This window comes from Fundulus heteroclitus, chromosome 19 (assembly GCF_011125445.2).
Source record: "Fundulus heteroclitus isolate FHET01 chromosome 19, MU-UCD_Fhet_4.1, whole genome shotgun sequence".
NCBI classification, from domain to species: domain Eukaryota; kingdom Metazoa; phylum Chordata; class Actinopteri; order Cyprinodontiformes; family Fundulidae; genus Fundulus; species Fundulus heteroclitus.
Window position 1 is genome coordinate 28,304,421 of NC_046379.1, and position 20,269 is coordinate 28,324,689.

At 42.1% G+C, this 20,269-nt stretch overlaps 1 protein-coding gene across 4 annotated transcripts in view; it reads right to left on the reverse strand.

The window, feature by feature from the left end:
- The window catches only part of slc4a11 (solute carrier family 4 member 11), a 209,165-nt gene that overhangs the window by 153,468 nt on the left and 35,428 nt on the right, over window positions 1-20,269 (reverse strand). Inside the window, exon 1 of one of the 4 annotated variants that reach the window (XM_036150609.1) lies at window positions 4,930-5,092. The exons of the other annotated variants lie outside the window; for them this stretch is intronic. Within the exon in view, the coding sequence (XP_036006502.1) occupies window positions 4,930-4,966 (37 nt within the window). The 5' untranslated portion in view covers window positions 4,967-5,092. Of the gene's footprint in view, window positions 1-4,929; window positions 5,093-20,269 lie in introns of those variants that run through there. 4 annotated transcript variants of the gene reach the window in all.

The following is a 20,269-nucleotide window of genomic DNA, read 5'->3' on the forward strand; positions in this document are numbered from 1 at the left end:
TGGTCAAGAAAGGGGATAAAACCAAAACCTTTGTTGATTTTAATTATTGACTTGTGTTTTTTGGGGGCTGCACAGTACCGCAGTGGGTAGCACTGTTGCCATGCAGCAAGAAGGTCCTGGATTCGAGTCCAACCCTAAGTCTTTCTGCATGGAGTTTGCATGTCCTCCCTGTGCATGCGTGGGTTCTCTCCGGGCACTCCAGCTTCCTCCCACAGTCCAAAAACATGACTGTTAGGTTCATTAGCTTCTCTAAATTTTCCTTAGGTGTGAGTGTGTGCGTGAATGGTTGTTTGTCCCGTTTGTCTCTGTGTTGCCCTGCGACCGCCCGGTGAACACTGGAGATAGGCACCAGCAACCCCTGCGACCCCATGATGGATTAAGCGGGTCAGAAAAATGGATGGACTTGTTTTTTTGTATTTAACCGTTTATCTAGTTATTTTATTTTGATGTGAATAAGGTAAACGTTTAAGGATGTAACACCATCTTCATTTCAATAATAAAAATAAACCATTTTAAGGAGCGCATCTTAGATTCAAGTCACGGATTTTACAAAAAAAATGTAAAACATGACAAGTAACTGCTCCTCTGTTTGAGAGACAGTAGTAATTAATGGACAGACATTTGCATGGACAGACCAAAATCCTGCCAAAGAAATTTGATCTTTGATTATTTAAAAGACAAAAATCTGATGGCAAAAAATTTATTTGTAGAGTATTGGCGGATTCTTCAAAAGCACACAGTCCAGTGTCAGAGCATGTCCATCTTGTTGTGTATGATAAGGATTCAAACACGCAGTTGAAAGAGCGTGTCCATGTGTGGTGTATCTGTCTGTGTGTGTGTGTGTGTCTGTGTGTGTGTGTGTGGGGAGGGGGGGTTCTTTAAAAGGTAATGTGTCTTGGATGTCTTTTCTTGTATACATGTACTTGTCTATGTGAATTACAATTAATAGTTTTATGGCGTTATTTTGTTCTTACAGTGGCCACATATTTACAACATAGTGTTATGTAGTAGCAAGCCTTCAATTTACTACAATATTAGGAAAATGTGGAATGAAACTGTTCAAAACTTTTTTGTCTAGTTTAAAGAGCAAACATGTCCAACGGATATTGTAAAGTGACAACCTTAAAAGCAAGGTGTGATGTAGAGGGGCACTGAGTCGGTGAATAAGTTAACATTTCTAACAGTATTGAGCTCTGCATGATTAGTGTTTGTGCTGACACATGAACATAAATGTTCTCTGTGTTTATATTAACAAATTATTCAGATAGCATGAACCGTGAGAATAATTTGTGAGAATAAGTCGGTATGGTTAATGCCCAACACAGCCGGTGTTTGTGGGAATTGTGAGAATGTGTGAGTGCACTTCTGCCTGTGCAACCAACTTGTCATATCTTGCATGGAGGTGTTCTTGGGACATTTCAGTGTTAGTGTGTGTATACACGCATATGTGTGGTACAGTACGGTAATTTGTATGTGTGTGTTGATGTGCGTTTCTCCTCTGCCCAGATGGCTGTGCTCAGAGGCTGGAGCTTCAGAGATCTGTTTGCCAGCGGTGAATACTGATCAGAGATCACTGTCACATCTATAGCGCACACATGCACACAGGAACTTGTCATCTATCTTCATCCTCACACACCTCCACTTCCACATGGTCAAAGTACTAATTCCCACCATCGCTACGTGTCATCCATGCTGATGCTTTCAGACTCTGCAGGTCACGGCTGCAGCACTGATTGTTTGGTGTTCTGTCACACCTCACCACTGACACTTTGCTAGCAACGGTCTATGACGTGTCAGCTTTATGTTGTATTTATTAAATAGAATAGTTTAAAAAAACAAGCTTATAGTGCTGTGGAATTGGCTTGTGGAATTAGGAACTAAAATTTTGTCTTTTCCAGATAGCCAGGCCACTTTCTCTTAAGTCTAAACTCTACATCATAAATTACTTCAACCTTAAAGGAATTAGGCTACAGCATCTACACATGGAACCATGTAGCACATGACCTTTAGTATTAAAATGCTTCTATATTTCAGCATGCCAGCATGTGAATTCTGATAAAAACACAATTAAGCTGTTACAATGATCCCAAGCAGGCATCTGGAGACCATGCAAAATCCATGCAGAAAGACCTCATGTCTGGATTTGAACCCATAAACTCCTTGCTGCAAGTACCAGTGCAACCAACTGCAAACTGGTATTTTTGCTACTGGGCAAAAAAAATGTAAATAAAAAAAGCATCAGTGACAGAGTTATAAATAAGAAATCCACAATTTGTAAGCACTGAGAGAAGACTGAAAATGGCTAATAATTACCTGCTAATATTTGTAGCAGCCCGCTACTCTATACCAACAGACTATGTTATTTGTTTAGTCAATGAGGGCTGCATTTGACCTCAAATTGAAAAGTAAAGATACTCCAACTGGTGAAACCGGAATTTTTTTTTTTTTTTTTTTTTTTTTTTAGAATTACGACACCTTTATTCTGTTAGTGAAAACAGAATACAGTTGTTGTAAATTAAGACAAGCATAATTATTACAACATATGGGCAAGATTAGCCTAAACTGGATTATTTTGGAAACTAATTTTGTGATTAATCAAATTGTTTCTTTATTTATGGAAGTTGAAAGGCTTTATCAAAACCATTACTAAAATCTCATGTCGACTTGTTCTTGTGAACCTAAAATTGTGTGTTGTGTCATGTCATGAGCTGAACATACAGTTACAATTCCAGCTACTACATGAAAACTGAATGATGAAAATAGGCAAATCGTCCTATATTAAAATTACACAATGTAGCCTCCCTTTTATAATAATAATGTTTTTACCTGCAAAATTATCAGAACATTTATGTTATCACTGATATGGACTTTTCTGCTATACAAAGCAAAGTCATTTGAAGGTTACTTGTGACCTATTCTTGAGTCACTTGTGGTCTAAAGAAGTCATTTAAGCAGGACTGCTTGCACAATTCTATGAGCTGTTACTCTGCATTGAAATAACCTGAGAATGTTTGATGCTGGTTAATACGAGCAGGTGAGCAAAAACCACGTTACACCACTAATCACAGCAACAGTGAAGCTGACTGCAGCATCGTTACATGCAGAAACCTTGTGGTAATTTTGAAATCCATAAACTGAAAGTTGTGTCTTCTAACCTTGCCCAACAATGCGAGTATCATACTCACCCAGTAGATAACCAGCAATAATCATGACATGATTATCTGTTTGGAAAATACAACTGCAACATTTTCTCTACACGCGTAACACGACAACGTCGGTTAAAGCTTTGCTAGATTTTCCAGGCCAGCTCGAGCTGTGCCTTTTGTTGGACATCATGTTCCATTCCATGGATCCTGAGATTTGTCACACGGAGCAGCTTGCCCTGCTTTATTCAAAATCCAGAGGGCAATAAATTGGAGACAAAAAGAAGAAAATCTAATCCTTTGTAAACGTAACTGTTGTGAGTGGTGAGTCACCGGTGCTAATCAGTATTACCATCAAATTCCTGCAGATGTACAGTTTTTTTTAAACCATCAGCATTTATAACCAAGGTCAAGTAAGGCAACATACACAACAATCCTAAAATTCATCATTAAATGGGTAACTTGTTATTTGACATAGCAATTCTCCTGTTTTTAACATTTTCTAAATCTTAAACCAGTAGGAAACAGGACCAAATTGTTCTGCTGCACGGATCAAACCTGTCACCTCCACCTAATCAGCTCTCAGGCAAATGAATGCAAATTACTCTTCAGAGGACGAGCCACGTCAGTGTACATTACACCTCGACACCCTGACACTCGATTTAGTTGGATTGCACAATGCATCAGCTAAAACACACACGGCACACACACAAACGCACACACAACTGAAGTCCAACAAATACAAACTCATGCTCAGCAGACAAGTATTGTTAAGGTCACATAATTTGAAATAATGTTTAACTCACACACACAAACGCGCACGCACACAAATGCACACGCCAGGAGTTGCCGTATTCTGCTATTCTGTTCAGCCTTAGACAAAATGAAAGTGAGAAGGCAGCTGCATCACATCTCCAAATGGGCTTTGGGCTCTGTGAGGACTTTCATTGGGGGAACTCACTGCTCTCTTGTGGCTGTCAGCAACACTAATCTATCTTCACACATACACACACACACACACACACACACACACACACACACACACACACACACATTCACACACACTGCATTCAGGTAAAGAAACAACAACCAAAAAACAACAACACTGCCACGCATCTATGCATTTTTAAATTCTGTTTTTTGTGCACATAGCCACAGATGTACAGATAAAAGCAGACGCTGTTAGATGCATGGTGTCAACCTGTCTCTACTTATCATGCATGAGCCCACCAATGCAACACATGCTTTCTCTGCATTCTGGCTGCACAGTCTCGACAGGTACACTGACATTTCTTTGAGGGTTTGCAATGCAACTGTTTCCCAACGTTCAGTTCCTTAATTGCTGAAATACAACACAGGAACCTCTATTGCCGCATACCAGACAAACAAGAAAATGCACACTTTTGCAGGCAAGCACATGCACACACGCACACACAATAAAATGTCACAGAAAGAAGAAAAAGAAACTCAATTTCTACAAGCAGAACACAGCTTACGCCACTCTCCCTCTTCACCAAAGAAGCAAAATCAGTTTCCTGTCCGTGCCATAATGTTGCCACATTCCTTTGAGCTCAGAATGACCAAACTCGTAATTTGGCAAGTATGTACAGTGGAATATATGCACAGAAACATCTGCCATCCCTCAGAGTGGAAGTTCAAGTGGGCTGCATATGTTTTGCACAAGGGGGTTCTCAGGTTTCACGAGGAAGGGAACCCCAAGGTTCTCCCAGTGATTGCTGTGTCGTGCACAGTGGAGAAGCAGCTCTCAGAGCTTTGATATACTCACCGGAAGGCACAAAATGAAGAACTTTGTTGGTCTCCATAGCTGAGCAAGTGGTGGCAAATGCACACTTCCAATTCCAACTGTTTTCCCTCCAAAATCAACCCATCATGGTTCTGTTATCCTGTGCTGATGAGACTAAGATCACCTCTGCTCTCCCTTGCTCTGCTCTGTTTCTGACTGTCTCTCAGACACATGCAGTGACTCAGCCCCACTCTGCCTGCCTACTCGCTTTCTTGTCACTGGGTCCTAGTGCCGATCTTTCCTTACTCAACTTCTTTATTCCAACATCCTATTGTTCAACATCAAGGCAAAGCTTAGGTCAAGACACACCTCTCTGGCAGTTGTAGAGATGTCATGCTGTAAGCCACCCAGCTCTCCTGTATGCTTTAATGAGTTGAAGGCAACTTTTAGTAGGCCAGAATTAATTAATGAATCCTCTGTCTTGAATGAATGTGTTCACTAATGCTGGTTCTATAGGGACACTAAAACATTTTAAAATATAGAGATCATAATGTTAAGTTATTTGCTCATAAAGCATACTTGATTTCCAGAGATCCGATTTGTGTTGACACCTCCACAAAGTTGCCAAAATCTCCAGTCTTGCGTGATAACATCTAATCCTAACATTATTCATAAAAGAAAGGAGATCTAGGTAAAGGCAACTGTGTCTTTTGATCATTGATTTGATTTCATTTATACAAAATATTTTCATGTAATTTCCTTTTGTAAATTAATCATACACCTGGCAGATTTAGATGTGATGTAGTCTTCAAATTTTACCAACATGTTTCTTTGGGGCCAGAAGTAATAGCACCGCTCTGGACTAGCCCAGCCAGAGGACCTACTGTACCAGTGGGATCAAAGGATTGGATTGATGGTAAGACGGCCTTCCAACCTTGGAGTTCATCACTAAAGACAACTCGGCGAAATTCGTAAAAAGGAATTCAGCAATTACAAGAAAGGTTTGGTTGCTGTAATGCCAATCAATAATATTTTCTTGATTATTGAGAAGTATGTACATCATTTTAAAAAGTCAAAACAGAAGAAAACATAGAGACTCCGAGCTATCACTAATCTCTAAATTATTGTTTCTCATGAGGCAACAGCGATGAAAGGTGGAACGAACCAGAACTTAATGTCAGCATTTTCAGTAGCACTAAGGTATGAAGCTCGCTCTGCACTGCACTGAATTACTCACTTGAAACATCATTAGGCTGAATGCAAATATCACAGATACAGGAGAAAATCAGCTGATGTTCCAATGGCTGCATGTAGCATCCAATTGGCATCCCAAACCCAAAAAGTTGCAAGTCGGAGGAATCTCTGAGGTCGCCTCACGTTCTGGAGCCCACTCCAGACTCCCCCTCGTGCTCAGACCAACACCGCTCTCTAATTGAATCTCCTCCCGAGGCTCCCTTGGTATTACACCAAGCCGGGCTAGGGACCTCGTCATACTACCCTGGTTCCTCCAGCTGCTCACTGACCACAACTCCCACCATCGGTGCTGCTCGGACCTCTCCACAGTTGCATCTCCCCGCTCACCAGCCGCTCAGTCACCTGTTAACATCACAGAGGAAAAACCCGCTGAGTCCGTCTTCCAGCTCCACTCTCCCCGGCTAGATTTCCCGAACTTGGTGGTAAGCTCTCCACTGAACCCTTACGGCTCTTTTTCACGGCACAATCTAACCCTCTGTCTCTTTGATCTGCGGAGTAATCGGTCCTGGTCTTACGTCTCTGTCAGACGCTCGCCCATCCTGGTTCCTCTACATCTCTGTATCTCCGCTCACTTAATAAACATCTTAAACTGCTTTCGGCCTCTCGACTGTGTTCTGCATGTGGGCCAAACACATAAAAACCATGACACAAATGGGTAAAAAAAGTTTATTTATTTTGCTTGATTGATGTGCATCAAAAACGTGCCAAACTGTGATTTTAAAACCTAAATAATAAATGTTGAACCAACCCATGAAGGCAAATTTATTTTGTGAACAATAAAATCAGAATCTAATTATATACAGAATCATGATTTTTGTGTATCGCCACACACCTAAAAAAAATACTGCACAGGCAATTACGTTTTAAATGAGAACAAGAAATTGAAATGATACCTCTGAGTAGCTCTTCATTTCTCAGACAACCAAATCCTGTGGCCGTGGAAAAAATGTTAATCTGTTTCAGAAAGGTCAAATTATTGGCATGCAACAAGCGAAGAGAACATCTTAGGAGAAAACTACGAAAATTTAGTTAAAATTATTATTTAAACCAGAAAGATAATGGGGAAACAAATCTGTAACCACCTTGATCTACAATCACTTAAATGTTTGATGGATGTAAATCTTAAAAGAACAACAGCAGAAATCTTGGCTGTGTTTAACAATGCATATATAAGCATTTCCGCAGGCACTGTATGAAATGAACACAAGAGAATGGGACAAAACAGCTGTGTCGCCTTAAGAAAACTACTGATTAGAGAGGCTAATTGGAAAGAAAGTTTCAATTGGCCAATGAGCGCAAAGAATGAACTCTGGAGCAATAGATGAAGGTAGCTGTTTCTTAAATCTAAAAACTATACCTGATCTACTCTTAGCACTGATGTTAAGACTCCCCCCGGTGGTCAGATTTTCCTCTGTGGGCTTTTAGTTAGAATTAAGGGAGCAAACATACAGGACTTTCAGAGGTCAATTATGTTGTTGAACAATAGGTTTCATTTGGCAACTAATAAATGTAAAAAATCAATATTAACTGAGTTAGTCATTTTAATCAAAATCACCAATTCATTGCACCACCTAATTATCAGGAAACCATAGCCAAATGTTCTCAATCTCTGCCAGTTCTATGAATAGCTGCCTGGTGAGATGTTGTTTGATAGAACAATAGGTGGAGTGCCACTGAAAGTTCTGTATTTTTGCTCTCTTTAGGCCCCGGTGTGTAAGATTTAGACTCTGGTGCACCATCTAGGGGTACACTTAATGAATTACAAACAACCTCGCCGTTAAGCGTGTAATGACTACTACAGAAGCCGCGGAGTATCATAAATGTGACAATGTCAACATGTATGTCCTCCATATATCTGGTTCCAAGCTACCGCTAATAGGTAATAGCTACGGCCATCGTGTGAAATTGTTTTTGGCACAGTTGCCAAGTCCGCCTATTATGAGCCACTCTGGGCTTGAATTTTTTCTAAAGTCGATGGTAAATTCCACGAGTCACGGGTTGCAGTTGTTTGGGCTTGTTTCTGAACGTGAAGTCGCATATATGGGCTCCAAAATAAGTGACTATAAACATGAGTTATAAAGAGACCCACTCCTGCGGCTGCGCTACAGAAACTTGAAAAAGCTGAAATAGCTCCCCGCCCCTCTGTGTACTCACATGCTCCCTGAGAGACATGCTTCCCCCTCGCTGGGCAAAGAGTATTGACAGTCCTGCATTTCAACAGAAAACGGCAAATGGAATGATCTACGATCATCTTCACTTATTTTCTTCTCCTCCACTGACAACACATTTTAATTTAGAAGACAGACAGTATGGGCTGTAAGGCTGACAGTTAGTCCCCTTTCGGCTACTGTAATCAAAAATGGTGAGCCAACACGCCGTCTTCCACTGGGTGCACTGCCACCTACGCACTTATAAACTACTCAAGCTATGACAAAGGTTCTTTTTGGGGCAACTGTGGCTCAATGGGTTGAGTAGTTGTCTTGCAATTGGAAGGTTGTGGGTTTGATTCCAGCTTCCCCCGTCACATGTCAATGTACCCCACGGTCAAGGCACTTAACCCCAAGTTGCCTACCGATCTGGGTATCAGTGTATGAATGTGTGTGCATTAGTGAGTGTGATTGGGTGAATGTAGATTTACTGTGAAGCGCTTTGAGTGGTCAGTATGACAGGTAAAGCACAATCCAAGTTCAGTCCACTTACCATTTCATTTTTGATGTGACTGGGTGTCACATTATGAAAGTATTGCTTTCATAAATACATAATACATATGAATATGTATTTCATAAATACATATTCTACCAAAGTCTTTGGTAGAATATGTATTTATGAAAGCAATACTTGATTTTTGCTAATGAAAGGTAAGTTAGTTACACACTGTCCCTTTCACTTTGTTAACTAAGCGCCAACAGAGGAAAATCTGTGGGTTTGCCTCTCAGTAGTGGGAAAAGATCTCTTTGTCTATGTAATTTGTGAAAGCATCTCTTCTCTGGGACCCTATAATTCTTTAACATTCTTTTCAGCAGGAGCTCAAGCAGCTAATGTGATTTTCAACCAGCTAGTCTTATTCTGGGTCAGTTGTTTTTTGGATCCAATGTATCTTTGAAGATGCTGTCTTTTACTCGGACAGTGAGATCAAGACATTCACGTGCCTGTGAAGTCTTGTAGTTCTGCAGGAAAAGTAAAATAAAGCTGCTCGATGCCAGAGTTTTATATATTTATGACTTCACAGGGATTCCAGCTGTATTCTGGGAATCAGTGTTAAGCAGTCTCTTTTGTTATTTCTGTTGCTGTGCAATTCAAATATTTATGTTATTTAATGTTTAATCAAATAACCCTCAGTCTGTCAGGTACTGTCCTGTGAATACCAGCCCAATTTAATAATAATATTTTTTTTCATCCAAACATACATTCCAAATGAAATTTGTTCTCTGCATTTAACCCATCCCCTTGGGGAGCAGTGGGCTGCCACTGTGTGGCGCCGGGGGAGCAATTTAGGGTTAAGGGTCTTGCTCAGGGACCTGGCGTGGCAGTCTATGGGAGCTGAGCCCAGAACCTCCAGGACATAATGCTCTAACCACTAGGCCACCATCGAGTCCTGAGCCCAACTTCTGCTCACAAACAGTAAGTGCAACCTGTCTTACTCCCTCCGGTACATTATCCATCATCTTTCCCGTAAGTCAGCCTCTGCTGCACTATCAAGCCAGCCTGTCTGTTGTTGGTGCTCACATCTCTCCTTTCACTTCCCAGACCAGAGCCTTCCCATCCAGCCAGAACCCAGATCTACTTCCACTTTCCCCTTCTTCCCTTCCCTTCAATAAACCTATAACATTGAACTACTGTCTCTGTGTTTGTTGTTTCTGGGTCATTAATGGAGAGTATGAATGTGACATAGATGAGTGACAACCAGAGAGGTGTGTCTTGACCTAGTACAAGAATTTATTAACTGAAATGAATGTCCGTCCAGGTAACACCACTAATAATGTTAAGGAACTATGTACACACAAAAGAACAGAAGGATAGATACAAATAATTCAATGATTTCAGAGTTCATTGAGGATCTTTAATTTAGAGAACCAAAGTTCATCTTTGTTACGGCTGTAAGTGTCTGCCCCCAGTGGTGCAGACTGGACTCCACACTAATGCAAAACTGGCTGTGGTAGCACGTGTCAGTAGTCAGCATGCTGGGCTACTGATTGGAACATCTCCTGAAGCAATGGACCAATCCAGACCTTCCACCACCTTTAAAAGATTCTCTCACAGACACATCAAAGGCAGAGCCACATTAGGAACAGTTAACACTGTTTGCTTCTCCTGTGCAACCTGGAACGTCTTTGTGACACTAGATGTTGTTTATCTTTTGCATATTGACCGTTTGTGAGTTTGCCAGCCGTTGATTTAGCTAAGTCCTGGCTTAGATATTGTTTGTTGTAGGTCTTATACCTATAGTAGTTGGGCAGAGTGCCACTCCCTGTTTGTGTTTTCCCGTTGGGTTTGTTTTGTTTAGAACCTGTTTTATTTAAATCCCGTTTGTATTAATTTGGGTAAACAACATGTTGGATGTTGTCTCTTTTTGTTCAAAGAAACCTTATAAATAAACCTTTTATTTAATTTCCATCTATAAGACTCTTATTATGTTACCCCGTCTTCCTGCCTAAAGTGGACGTAACAATCTTAAAGAATCTGGAATGAGGTTAAATTAAAATACTGTTAATGGTCTATAACAGTGGTCCCCAACCTTTTCATCACTGCGGACCGGTCAATGCTTGCCAATTTTACCCCAGACCGGGTTGAGGGGGGGAGGGCTGTTTATATTGCGAATATAATAATGAACGTCAATCCACTGTGTACTCGTATGCAATTTTATTAGCAGCTTCCTTGTAACATTGCGCCATCATTTGTTTAACATCAAAGTTTAACATCATCTCTGTCCCTAAATAAAAATACACGTGGAAAAATAAATAAAGCAGGGGAACCAGCAATTTGACATTTCTTTCACTACTATCTTAATATACATAAACAATTTTTTTAATATCATTATCAAACACTCCATGAATGTTAATTTTCAGCAGTTGAAATAAAGTTGTCAGCTTTAACAGTCTCCTCCTCTCCTCTCCCTCAACCCCTCTGTCGGCAACCACAGCCCTAATGCTCTCTGACTCTGGTCACTATGGTAACGTTTAAACACGCCATCAAAGAAAGATACAGATGCACCAAAAAATAATAAAAAGTGCATGAATTTTAACTCACCATAACGCTAAATAAATGGGAGCCCTGAGCTTGTTTCTCTGCAATGAGACGGTCCCATCTGTGGGTAACTGGAGACAATGACACCCGAAAGTGTGTTGCTTATGTCCAGTCTATGTGCATTTCATGGCACTTTCCAGCACTCCAAGTATTCTCTCTGCCGTGTTGCTGGTTCTCCTGCTACCCCAGCTCTCCAAGTATTCTCCCTGCCGTGCTGCTGGTTCCACCTCTTCCCCAGTGCCAACCTACCTGCTCTGAAGGCTTCCTGGCTCCACAGCGCAGCACCCACAGTCCTCCAGTTCTCTCCGGTCCACCTGCTTCTGCCATCTCCATCATCCAGCTCCGGTCCAGTACCGACTACTGGTTTCCTCTTCCACTATCCATTTTCGGGTTCAGTTTACAAATCATGACAGAAGGATTTGACCACATGAACCTGACACCAACACAGAGCCTCTTTGCAGGAGCTGGCAGGAGGGAGCTGGCGGGAGGGATCTAGCTCCGCTCTCAGACAAGAGCGCAGCGGAGCATGCTCTCCAGGAGAGCTTGGAGCAGCTCATGGTCCAGGCCCGGGATTGTTTGGAGAACATCGCCACGCTCAGTCCACCTTGGAGGTGGGTGGGTGTGGTGGCTCAGGTGCGCAAACTGTGGAAGGGTAAGGCGGAGCTCCTCCTTCTCTTCGAGGCAATGGGGCTCTGTAGCCAGGTCCCGTCTGAAGCCTGTAGCCAGGCCCGGGGCCTCCTGGAGCCTGTAGCCCGGGGCCTCCCGGAGCCTGTAGCCCGGGGCCTCCCGGAGCCTGTAGCCCGGGGCCTCCCGGAGCCTGTAGCCCGGGGCCTCCCGGAGCCTGTAGCCAGGCGTTGCCTGCGTCCAGTGATCTGGTCCCGTCTGTATCCAGTAGTCCGGTCCCGCCTGTGTCCTGTAGCTCTGCGCCCCTCTCTGAAGTCTGTAGTCCGGAGCCTTCTGTAGCCTGTAGCCCGGTGCCTACTGTAGCCTGTAGCCCGGTGCCTACTGTAGCCTGTAGCCCGGTGCCTACTGTAGCCTGTAGCCCGGTAGCCCCCTGTTTTATGGGTCCTCTTCCGTCGCCAGCCTCTGAGGGTCTACCTTCGCCACTGGCCGCACCAGATCCTGCCTCTTCGACGGGGTTGCCCACCGCGACACCCGCGTCTAGCTCTGCCTCGTTGGGGTTGCCCTCCGTGGCCCCCGAATCTGACTCTGGTTCGTCGGGGTCACCCTCCGCGATGCCCGCGTCTGGCTCTGCGCCTTTGTCTGGGTTGCCCTCCGTGATGCCCACATCTGACTCTGCCTCTTTGGGGACACCCTCTGCGACTCCCGCTTCAGATTCTGCTGCTCCGCCGCCGAGGTCGTCCACCAGAGGTCCCTCCTGGTCATCAGTTGCCATCCCAAGCCTCTCTTTGTTCGCCCCGTTGGGGTAGATTTTTGTTACAGAGTCTGTTCCCACCGTCCAGTGCCTCCCTCACCCTGGGTGGAGGGAGGTGGAGGATTTTTTTTGTTAGCCGTCTGGAAGCCGGCCTTAAGGGGGGGTTGATGTCATGGTGCAGCTCTGCCTGCTGCACCATGGACATTTCATGGCACTTTCCACCTCCCATACACCCCAGTTCCCCATGCTCTACTGATCAGCTTCACCTGTCATGCCCAATCAAGCTGGGACTCAGCACACCTGCCAACACTCTTATTTAAACCTCCCTCAGTCAGCTCTTCCCTGTCGGATCGTCTGTTCATTACTGCTCACCTCATCCTTTCCGTGTCCTGCCTGAGTTCACTACGTCTGCCTGCCTGAGTTCCCTTCGTCTATGCCTGCCTGCCTACCCGCCTGCAAGTATTCTCTCTGCTGTGCTGCTGGTTCTCCTGCTACCCCAGCACTCCGAGTATTCTCTCTGCCGTGCTGCTGGTTCTCCTGCTACCTGCCAGTTAATGTGAGGATTCCTGCTACCTGCTTCCTGCCAGTCCGTATGAATGTGTGCTACGCGCACACATTCATACGCCAAGATGCTGCTTGGCTTTGGTAGCTGTCACTGCAAAAAAAAAAAAAAAAACACTTCACAAGGATAGGATGTTGAAAATGGCAACAGGGTTTTCAGTGCTGTGGTGGCGATCTCAGGGTTTTTCTGCCTTGACTTTAATTCAGAACACCAACAGAGTTGTTGTCTCAAAAATATTTTTAAGGCCGCCGTCATTTGCAATCTCCAGCAGTTGATCTTCTTCTTGCACAGACTTGCTGGATTCACCCGGTTTGTTGATAAATGGGTCATGGATCCATTCCTTGGCAGTTCGTGGGTCCTTTTTGGTTGGGAAGTAACGCTCAAACTCTTTTAAAAGCAAAGCGAGGTGATCGTGCCCCAGCTGGGAGAATGAAGGCCCAGCCTCAGTCACACAAAATCCCCGCTAATGTTTGAAACATGTCCAATATGCCTCTGTTCACACATCGTCCCCACATTTCTAGTTTGGCTTTTAATGCAGCTACTTTATCTTCCAACTTGAAGACTGTTGTCATTTTCCCTGAAGGGACAGATTAAGTTCATTGAGCAGGGCAAATATGTCGCACAAGTAAGCCAATTTTGCGATCCACTCCTCGTCACTGAAATGTGCTGCCAGCGGTGACTATTTTTCTGAAAGAAATCTTTGCAGCAGCTTTCGTAACTCAAACATTCTGGCCAGTTATTTCCCTCATGATAACCATCTTATTTCTGTGTATAAGAGAAGCTGTCTGTGCTCCACGTCCATCTCCTCACAAAGCTGCTCAAAAAGGCAAGAGTTAAGTGCGTGTGCTTTGATGCGATTAATAACTTTAACAACATCATTCAATACGCTGATCAATTCCGGTGGCATTTTTCGGCTTGCCAGCATTTGCCTGTGAATGATACAATGTGTAGATTCACACTCAGATGCAACCTCCTTAGTCATCAACCTGGAGTACGTACCAAGGTGATATGTTAATCCTATGGAACAATTGTTTCTCAATGTCTTCGGCTATTTCCTCAATGCGCCGAGTCACGGTACTAGCAGACAGAGGCACCTGTGCTATCTTTTTAACAGCAGCCTCTCCTAGAAATGTCTTTAGTGGAGGGCAATATCATTTCTTCTCCAATAGTGAATGGCTTTTAGCCTTAGTAATTTGGTTAGCCACCAAGTACGATGGCCTCAGTACATTCACATTTATTGATGTGGTGGCCACCAGTAATTTTTTTCTGTCCTTCGTGTTCCTGTTTTTTTTTTCAAAATACTCCAGGGGCTTGTCTTTTAATCCCGGATGCTTGGTTTCCAAGTGGCAAAGCAGTTTTGAAGGCTTCATCGCCTCATTACAGAGCCGGTCACCGCATATTACACAGAGTGGCCTTGGTCTGTGAGAATCACCAGTTGCAATAAATCCATATTTCAAGTAGAACTCCTGGTTTTGTCTGTTAAAAGCTTTCAATTTCTTCAAAGCCGTAGGCTCCTCCTCTGTCTCTTCATTGGGCCTTTTCCCCTTTGAAAACAAACTTTCCAAAGACGTCTGTTTTTTAATAATTTTGCTAACTTGTGGGTAAAATTTTTGGAACTCAAGTGACCGAGATGTAACCAAGAGAACCCAGTAATTTTTAAAAATAAAAGATTATTCAGACTCAGAGAATAAATACAACCGAAACATTTAATTATTGTTTTTTAGTTTTTAGTGCCATATAAACCTAAAAAACAAAACAAAACAATTAATTATTACTTGGGCAGCCGGCAGCCCGGTGCAAAATAATCTGTGGACTGGTGTTTGGGGACCACTGGTCTATAATACATCGACATGTCTTGGACCTAAAATACATTTTGTAGTATAGCATCTTTCCCATAAATGTCAAAGATGGCTTTATCAGTCTCTTTATATGTATTTTTTTCTTTTTGATTAAATTTAACATTTGAGCGTTCCAGTTTTTAGGTGTTACGTAAATTTAGATTATTGTTTGTGAGGTAGTTTTTTATGGAATTATCTCTTGTCTTTTCCTTTATTATTTTTTTGGAACATCCATTTCGATGAAGCCTTGTCTGATTAAAAGTACCTTTTGAAAATAAAAATGAATCCTTTAAAGATGTTGGAAACATACTTTTCAATAAGCTCACATTTCTGCATTATTTTTCTATTTGTCTGATATATTATTCTAATCTTATAAGAAATGTAATGTCTTGTTTTCAGCTGTAAGCGAAAAATCATTATAATTAACAAACAGAAGGGCATATAAAACATCAGTCTGTTAGTTAATGTATATATTGCGTTTCACTAAGTGGATTGAGTTTCTAAAATAAATTAACTTTTCAATAATATTCTAAATTACTGGGATGCTCCCATATGTTCTCCTCTTGGTTCCAAAACAGCTCTGAAGTCTCATTTATAAAGCTTGCGTACTCCCAAAATTGGACCTGAAACGTGTGTATGTCACTTTCCACGCAAAACTTGGGATCTATATAAAAAATAACTTGTGCAAATGTGGAAAATGTGCAGCCCTCACGGCAACTCTGACCCATGTGTATGCTCATTTTGGAGATGAAACAAATTGGTAAAGCAGATAGTAAAGAGGTGAATTGCAGAAAGACTGCATGATGATTCCTCTCAGACGTTCAATTTCACTTTATGAGACTTTAATCATAGATCACCTTCATTATAAGCTTTCAAAACTGCAATGTTATTCATGCTTCACATATAACTATGCATTATGACCTTCAAATAATAAAGCATGCACAAACTGCCTGAAATCTAAAAGTCCGCAAAAACATTTCATCAAGGTTTTTCTACCATCACATTCCTCTCCCCGGTGATCACCAGGGTGAGATTAGCAGATAAATTGTGACAAGGTGTGCAGCAGTTACTTTAATTGCTGTGAACAGTCAAATACACTTGTGCGTATTGCTGTGTGGTGGACTCTATCACTGATGGAGGACTTTGTAAATGGGAGAATTAGGAGGGAACATGGTTTTAGCGATCAAATATTTTCTGACAAATGATAACTAGTTAATATGCTGCATTAGACCCCAAGCTTTGTATTTGACTATAACCTTCAAGGGACAGTGGCTTTAACCCCCAGAGTACAGAGAAGGTGTGTACCCACCAAGCAGCACTCAGCCAAGCATCCCGTCAGCTTCTTTATCATCTGGAGGAACCCTCTCATTCCTTCTAGTCTCCCTCCCTTCTCAGATTGTCAATCTGAACGTAAAGCCTCAGAGGAGTTTCAACATGAAGCTTGGTGTGTGGCTGTCATTTAAAACTGCTATCAAGTTTACTTTTAAACAAGTTCTTTTAATGTGGACAACCATTTTGAGTTAATTACAGATTCTGAAAGAGTGGAATCTACGCTTTCCAATGATGTCAAACTTGTGGAACAGCACACAGCCCTAACCAGACTTTTGTTTTTGTTTTGTTCTTTCTGAAAACGTTTGAAAACCTATCCAGGAGTCTTTGTCAATTCTGATGCCTTGCCTTTGAGCAACCTGGAGTTGGTGCGCTGCTGTTTTTAAAAGACATGGAGGCCCATCCTGCTACGCACATTATAAGTCAGATGCAGCTGACTTATAATGGACTTGAAAAAGTACTTTACAAGTACAAGACATTTACCATTTTTATTGAGTTGGTTTGTTTTCACACAAACCAAACAACACAATAAACTAAGTGAATCAAACATTCCCACATAAATGAACCCCTCCAGTTTGTTAGTTATGGTTGTTTTGGTTTAAGCCTGACAGCAGGCCCAACATGCACGAATCATCTGCCCCTATCATGTTGCATTGATTAAATATTGGACATTTGAAAAGTTTCATGTTGCAGTTTCAGATTCCAAAGGAAAGTGTTTGGCTAGAATCTCAAATTACTGCGAGGCCTACATTTTTCAGTTTTTAGTTCACATGCAAAGCTTAGCAAGAAAAGGGAAAAAAAAGTTTTTAGTTTTTAGCAGTATTGTCAGCAGCAGTTGGCAAGCATTGCCTTTTACTATGCCCACAAACTAGCTGTATTTCTCTTCAATATGGCCACTCCTCTTGATAGGATTGGTAAACAGGAAATACCCTGTGTTTATCATGATGCTGCCTAAAGTCTTTTTTAATGTAGACACCCTGCAGTGATATAAAAGGTAACAAATGGGAGAAGACTTTTTAAATGTTAACAGACCTGATGACAATGACAACAAAGAAAGTATGTCAATAAACCGAGACCCCTAATGGTTAGAAACAGTCTGCCAATGCTTAAGTATCCAGAGATGGTTTCATTGTAGCTGAAATGTTATTCAACACAAACTAAAAAGACTCACTTTTGCTTAAGACGAACTACTAAATCAATATGGAGTACAAAAGTGAAACCATGACAGTACTGTATTAACATTGAAGTGAAGTACGTGTAAACCTAAATTATCCTTGTTTCCTCTGAGAAACAGGGATAATTGTCATAATTTATGTACAATAACACATCTGAAAATAAAGCACTAGCGCAGTACTATTTGAGATGAATATGGAGAGCAAACGTTTTGCAAAAGTATTACAGAACTCAGTACTACAGAGAAAAAGTTACCTGGGAGGGACAAACTGACCCAGGTACAACAGCTGGGTTGAAATTTTAATGAAAAACATAGGTACATATGCTAATGTTAGGATTCTTATCCTAAGATGGCCAATATAATATACAGCAACAACATACAGTATACAACCTTTAGGGTATACTATAATAAAGCCACAATTTCATTCCTTGCAACAAAATAATTTGCAAACCTAAACTTAAACCTAGCAAAATAAAGAACTGGAAAGCTTATGAACCTAAATTGTTCACTTTATGAGTAACCTCTGCAGAAACAGACTATTTGATGATAAACTATAATCTCCAGCATTGTTAGCTTAAGTTCATCTTTAGTAAAAGCCAGAAATGTTTAAACGTGTGGCTGCACTTTCCTGGAGGGATTTTTTTTAATCTCTTAACTTTTCAGCATCAGTGCCACTTCATGACTGTTGCGGATTCCTTTTTAATTCTGCTCATAGTGTCAGTGATTGACTAGTAATGCTACAAGAAAGAATGACATGACGAGCTAGAGCCACAGCACCACGCATCTCTCTGTTGAAGAGGTATGAAAACAAATTTAATTTTTCTAAGGTTATGATCTGTTGTGCACTGATGAGGCTGTGTGGATGTCAAAAGTGAATACCAAAGGACCTGCTCATGGGCGGTCAGCTTTGTCTCTTTGCTCAAAAATGGTCAGATCAGAAAACGGGATATCTTTCTACATAGGTTGTCTAAGTAATTAATATTCTCCAATCAGAGAACACCATCAAGCAGCTGATGCACCAGCCATGAGTCGCTCTAGCATGTCTGATTGCTCCACTCCAGAGGAGTGTTTGCGGTAAGGCGTATTGTGTCACTTCCTGTTGTAACGGTGTGAATCGCTTTCTATTGCTCCAGAGTCTCTCGCTTTTATCTGTAATCTCTTTGCTGTAACATCTCTTTCTAACACATAAGCACTTTTAAAACATTCTCTGTTGCTGCACATCGCGCTTGGGAACTTCTCGTGTTTCACACGGTTTGCTTTTTTGGCGTGTTAAGAGGGCGCTAGCCTGGCTTTAGCCTAGCCTAGCTTTAGCTCCAAAATGGCTTCCTCCCCTACTTTTCCCTCCGCTTCTCCGTCTAAGTCTCCCCCTATCTCCTGCTCTCTGTGTCAGATCTTTAGTTATGCCTCTGCCTCTTTTAGTGATAATGGTACATGTAATAAATGTAGTGTTTTTGTAGCTTTGGAGGCGAGGGTGTCAGAATTGGAGACCTGGCTCCGTGCTGTTGAAAAACCAGCTGATAGCTGCCCCTTTGCTAGCGTGGTGCCACATAGCATAAGTTCACGTAGCGGTCCTCCAGCAGCAGCACCCGAGCAGCCGGGTAACCAGGCCGGCTGGGTGACGGTTCGTAGGAAGCGTAGCTCTGGATTCCAGCCCCCAGGTGACCACCAACCCGTCTGCGTTTCTAACAAATTTTCCCCACTCAGCGACACACCCGTTGAGAAGCCAACCCTGATTATTGGGAGCTCTATAGTCAGCTCCCGACCCTGATTATTGGGAGCTCTATAGTCAGAAACGTGGCACTAGAGACACCAGGGACCATAGTTAAATGCCTGCCAGGAGCCAGAACGGGCGACATAGAATACTACCTGAAACTGCTGGCTAAGGATAAGCATAAATACAGTAAGATTGTTATTCACGATGGTGGTAATGACACCCGGTCACGCCGATCAGAGGTCACTAGAGTTGGTGTTGCTTCAGTCTGTAAGTTTGCTAAAACAATGTCAGACTCCATAATTTTCTCTGGTCCCCTGCCTGATCTGACCAGTGATGACATGTTTAGCCGTATGTCATCATTCAACCGCTGGCTGTCTAGGTGGTGTCCTGAAAATTACGTGGGCTACATTGATAACTGGCAAACCTTCTGGGAAAAACCTGGTCTTATCCGGAGAGACGACATCCATCCCACTTTGGATGGTGCAGCTCTTCTTTCAAGGAATCTGGCCGGGTTTATTAGTTCTCCTAAATGCTGACAACCCAGGGTCCAGACCAGGAAGCAGAGCCGTAGTTTAACACACCTCTCTGCAGCTTCTTACCCACCCATTACCCTATTGAGATGGTTCCCACAGCCAAAACTGAATAGATCAAAAACTGATCTAAAAGGAACAAATCATAAAAATCTAAAAAAAATCAATACGGCTCACCTTGAACCGAAAAAATAAAACAATTAAATGTGGTCTATTAAATATAAGGTCTCTCCCTCCAAAGACTTTGTTAGTTAATGAATTGATTTCTGATAATCAGATTGATTTGTTTTGTCTCACAGAAACCTGGCTACAAGAGGACTACGTTAGTATAAATGAGTCAACTCCCTCTAATTATTCAAATT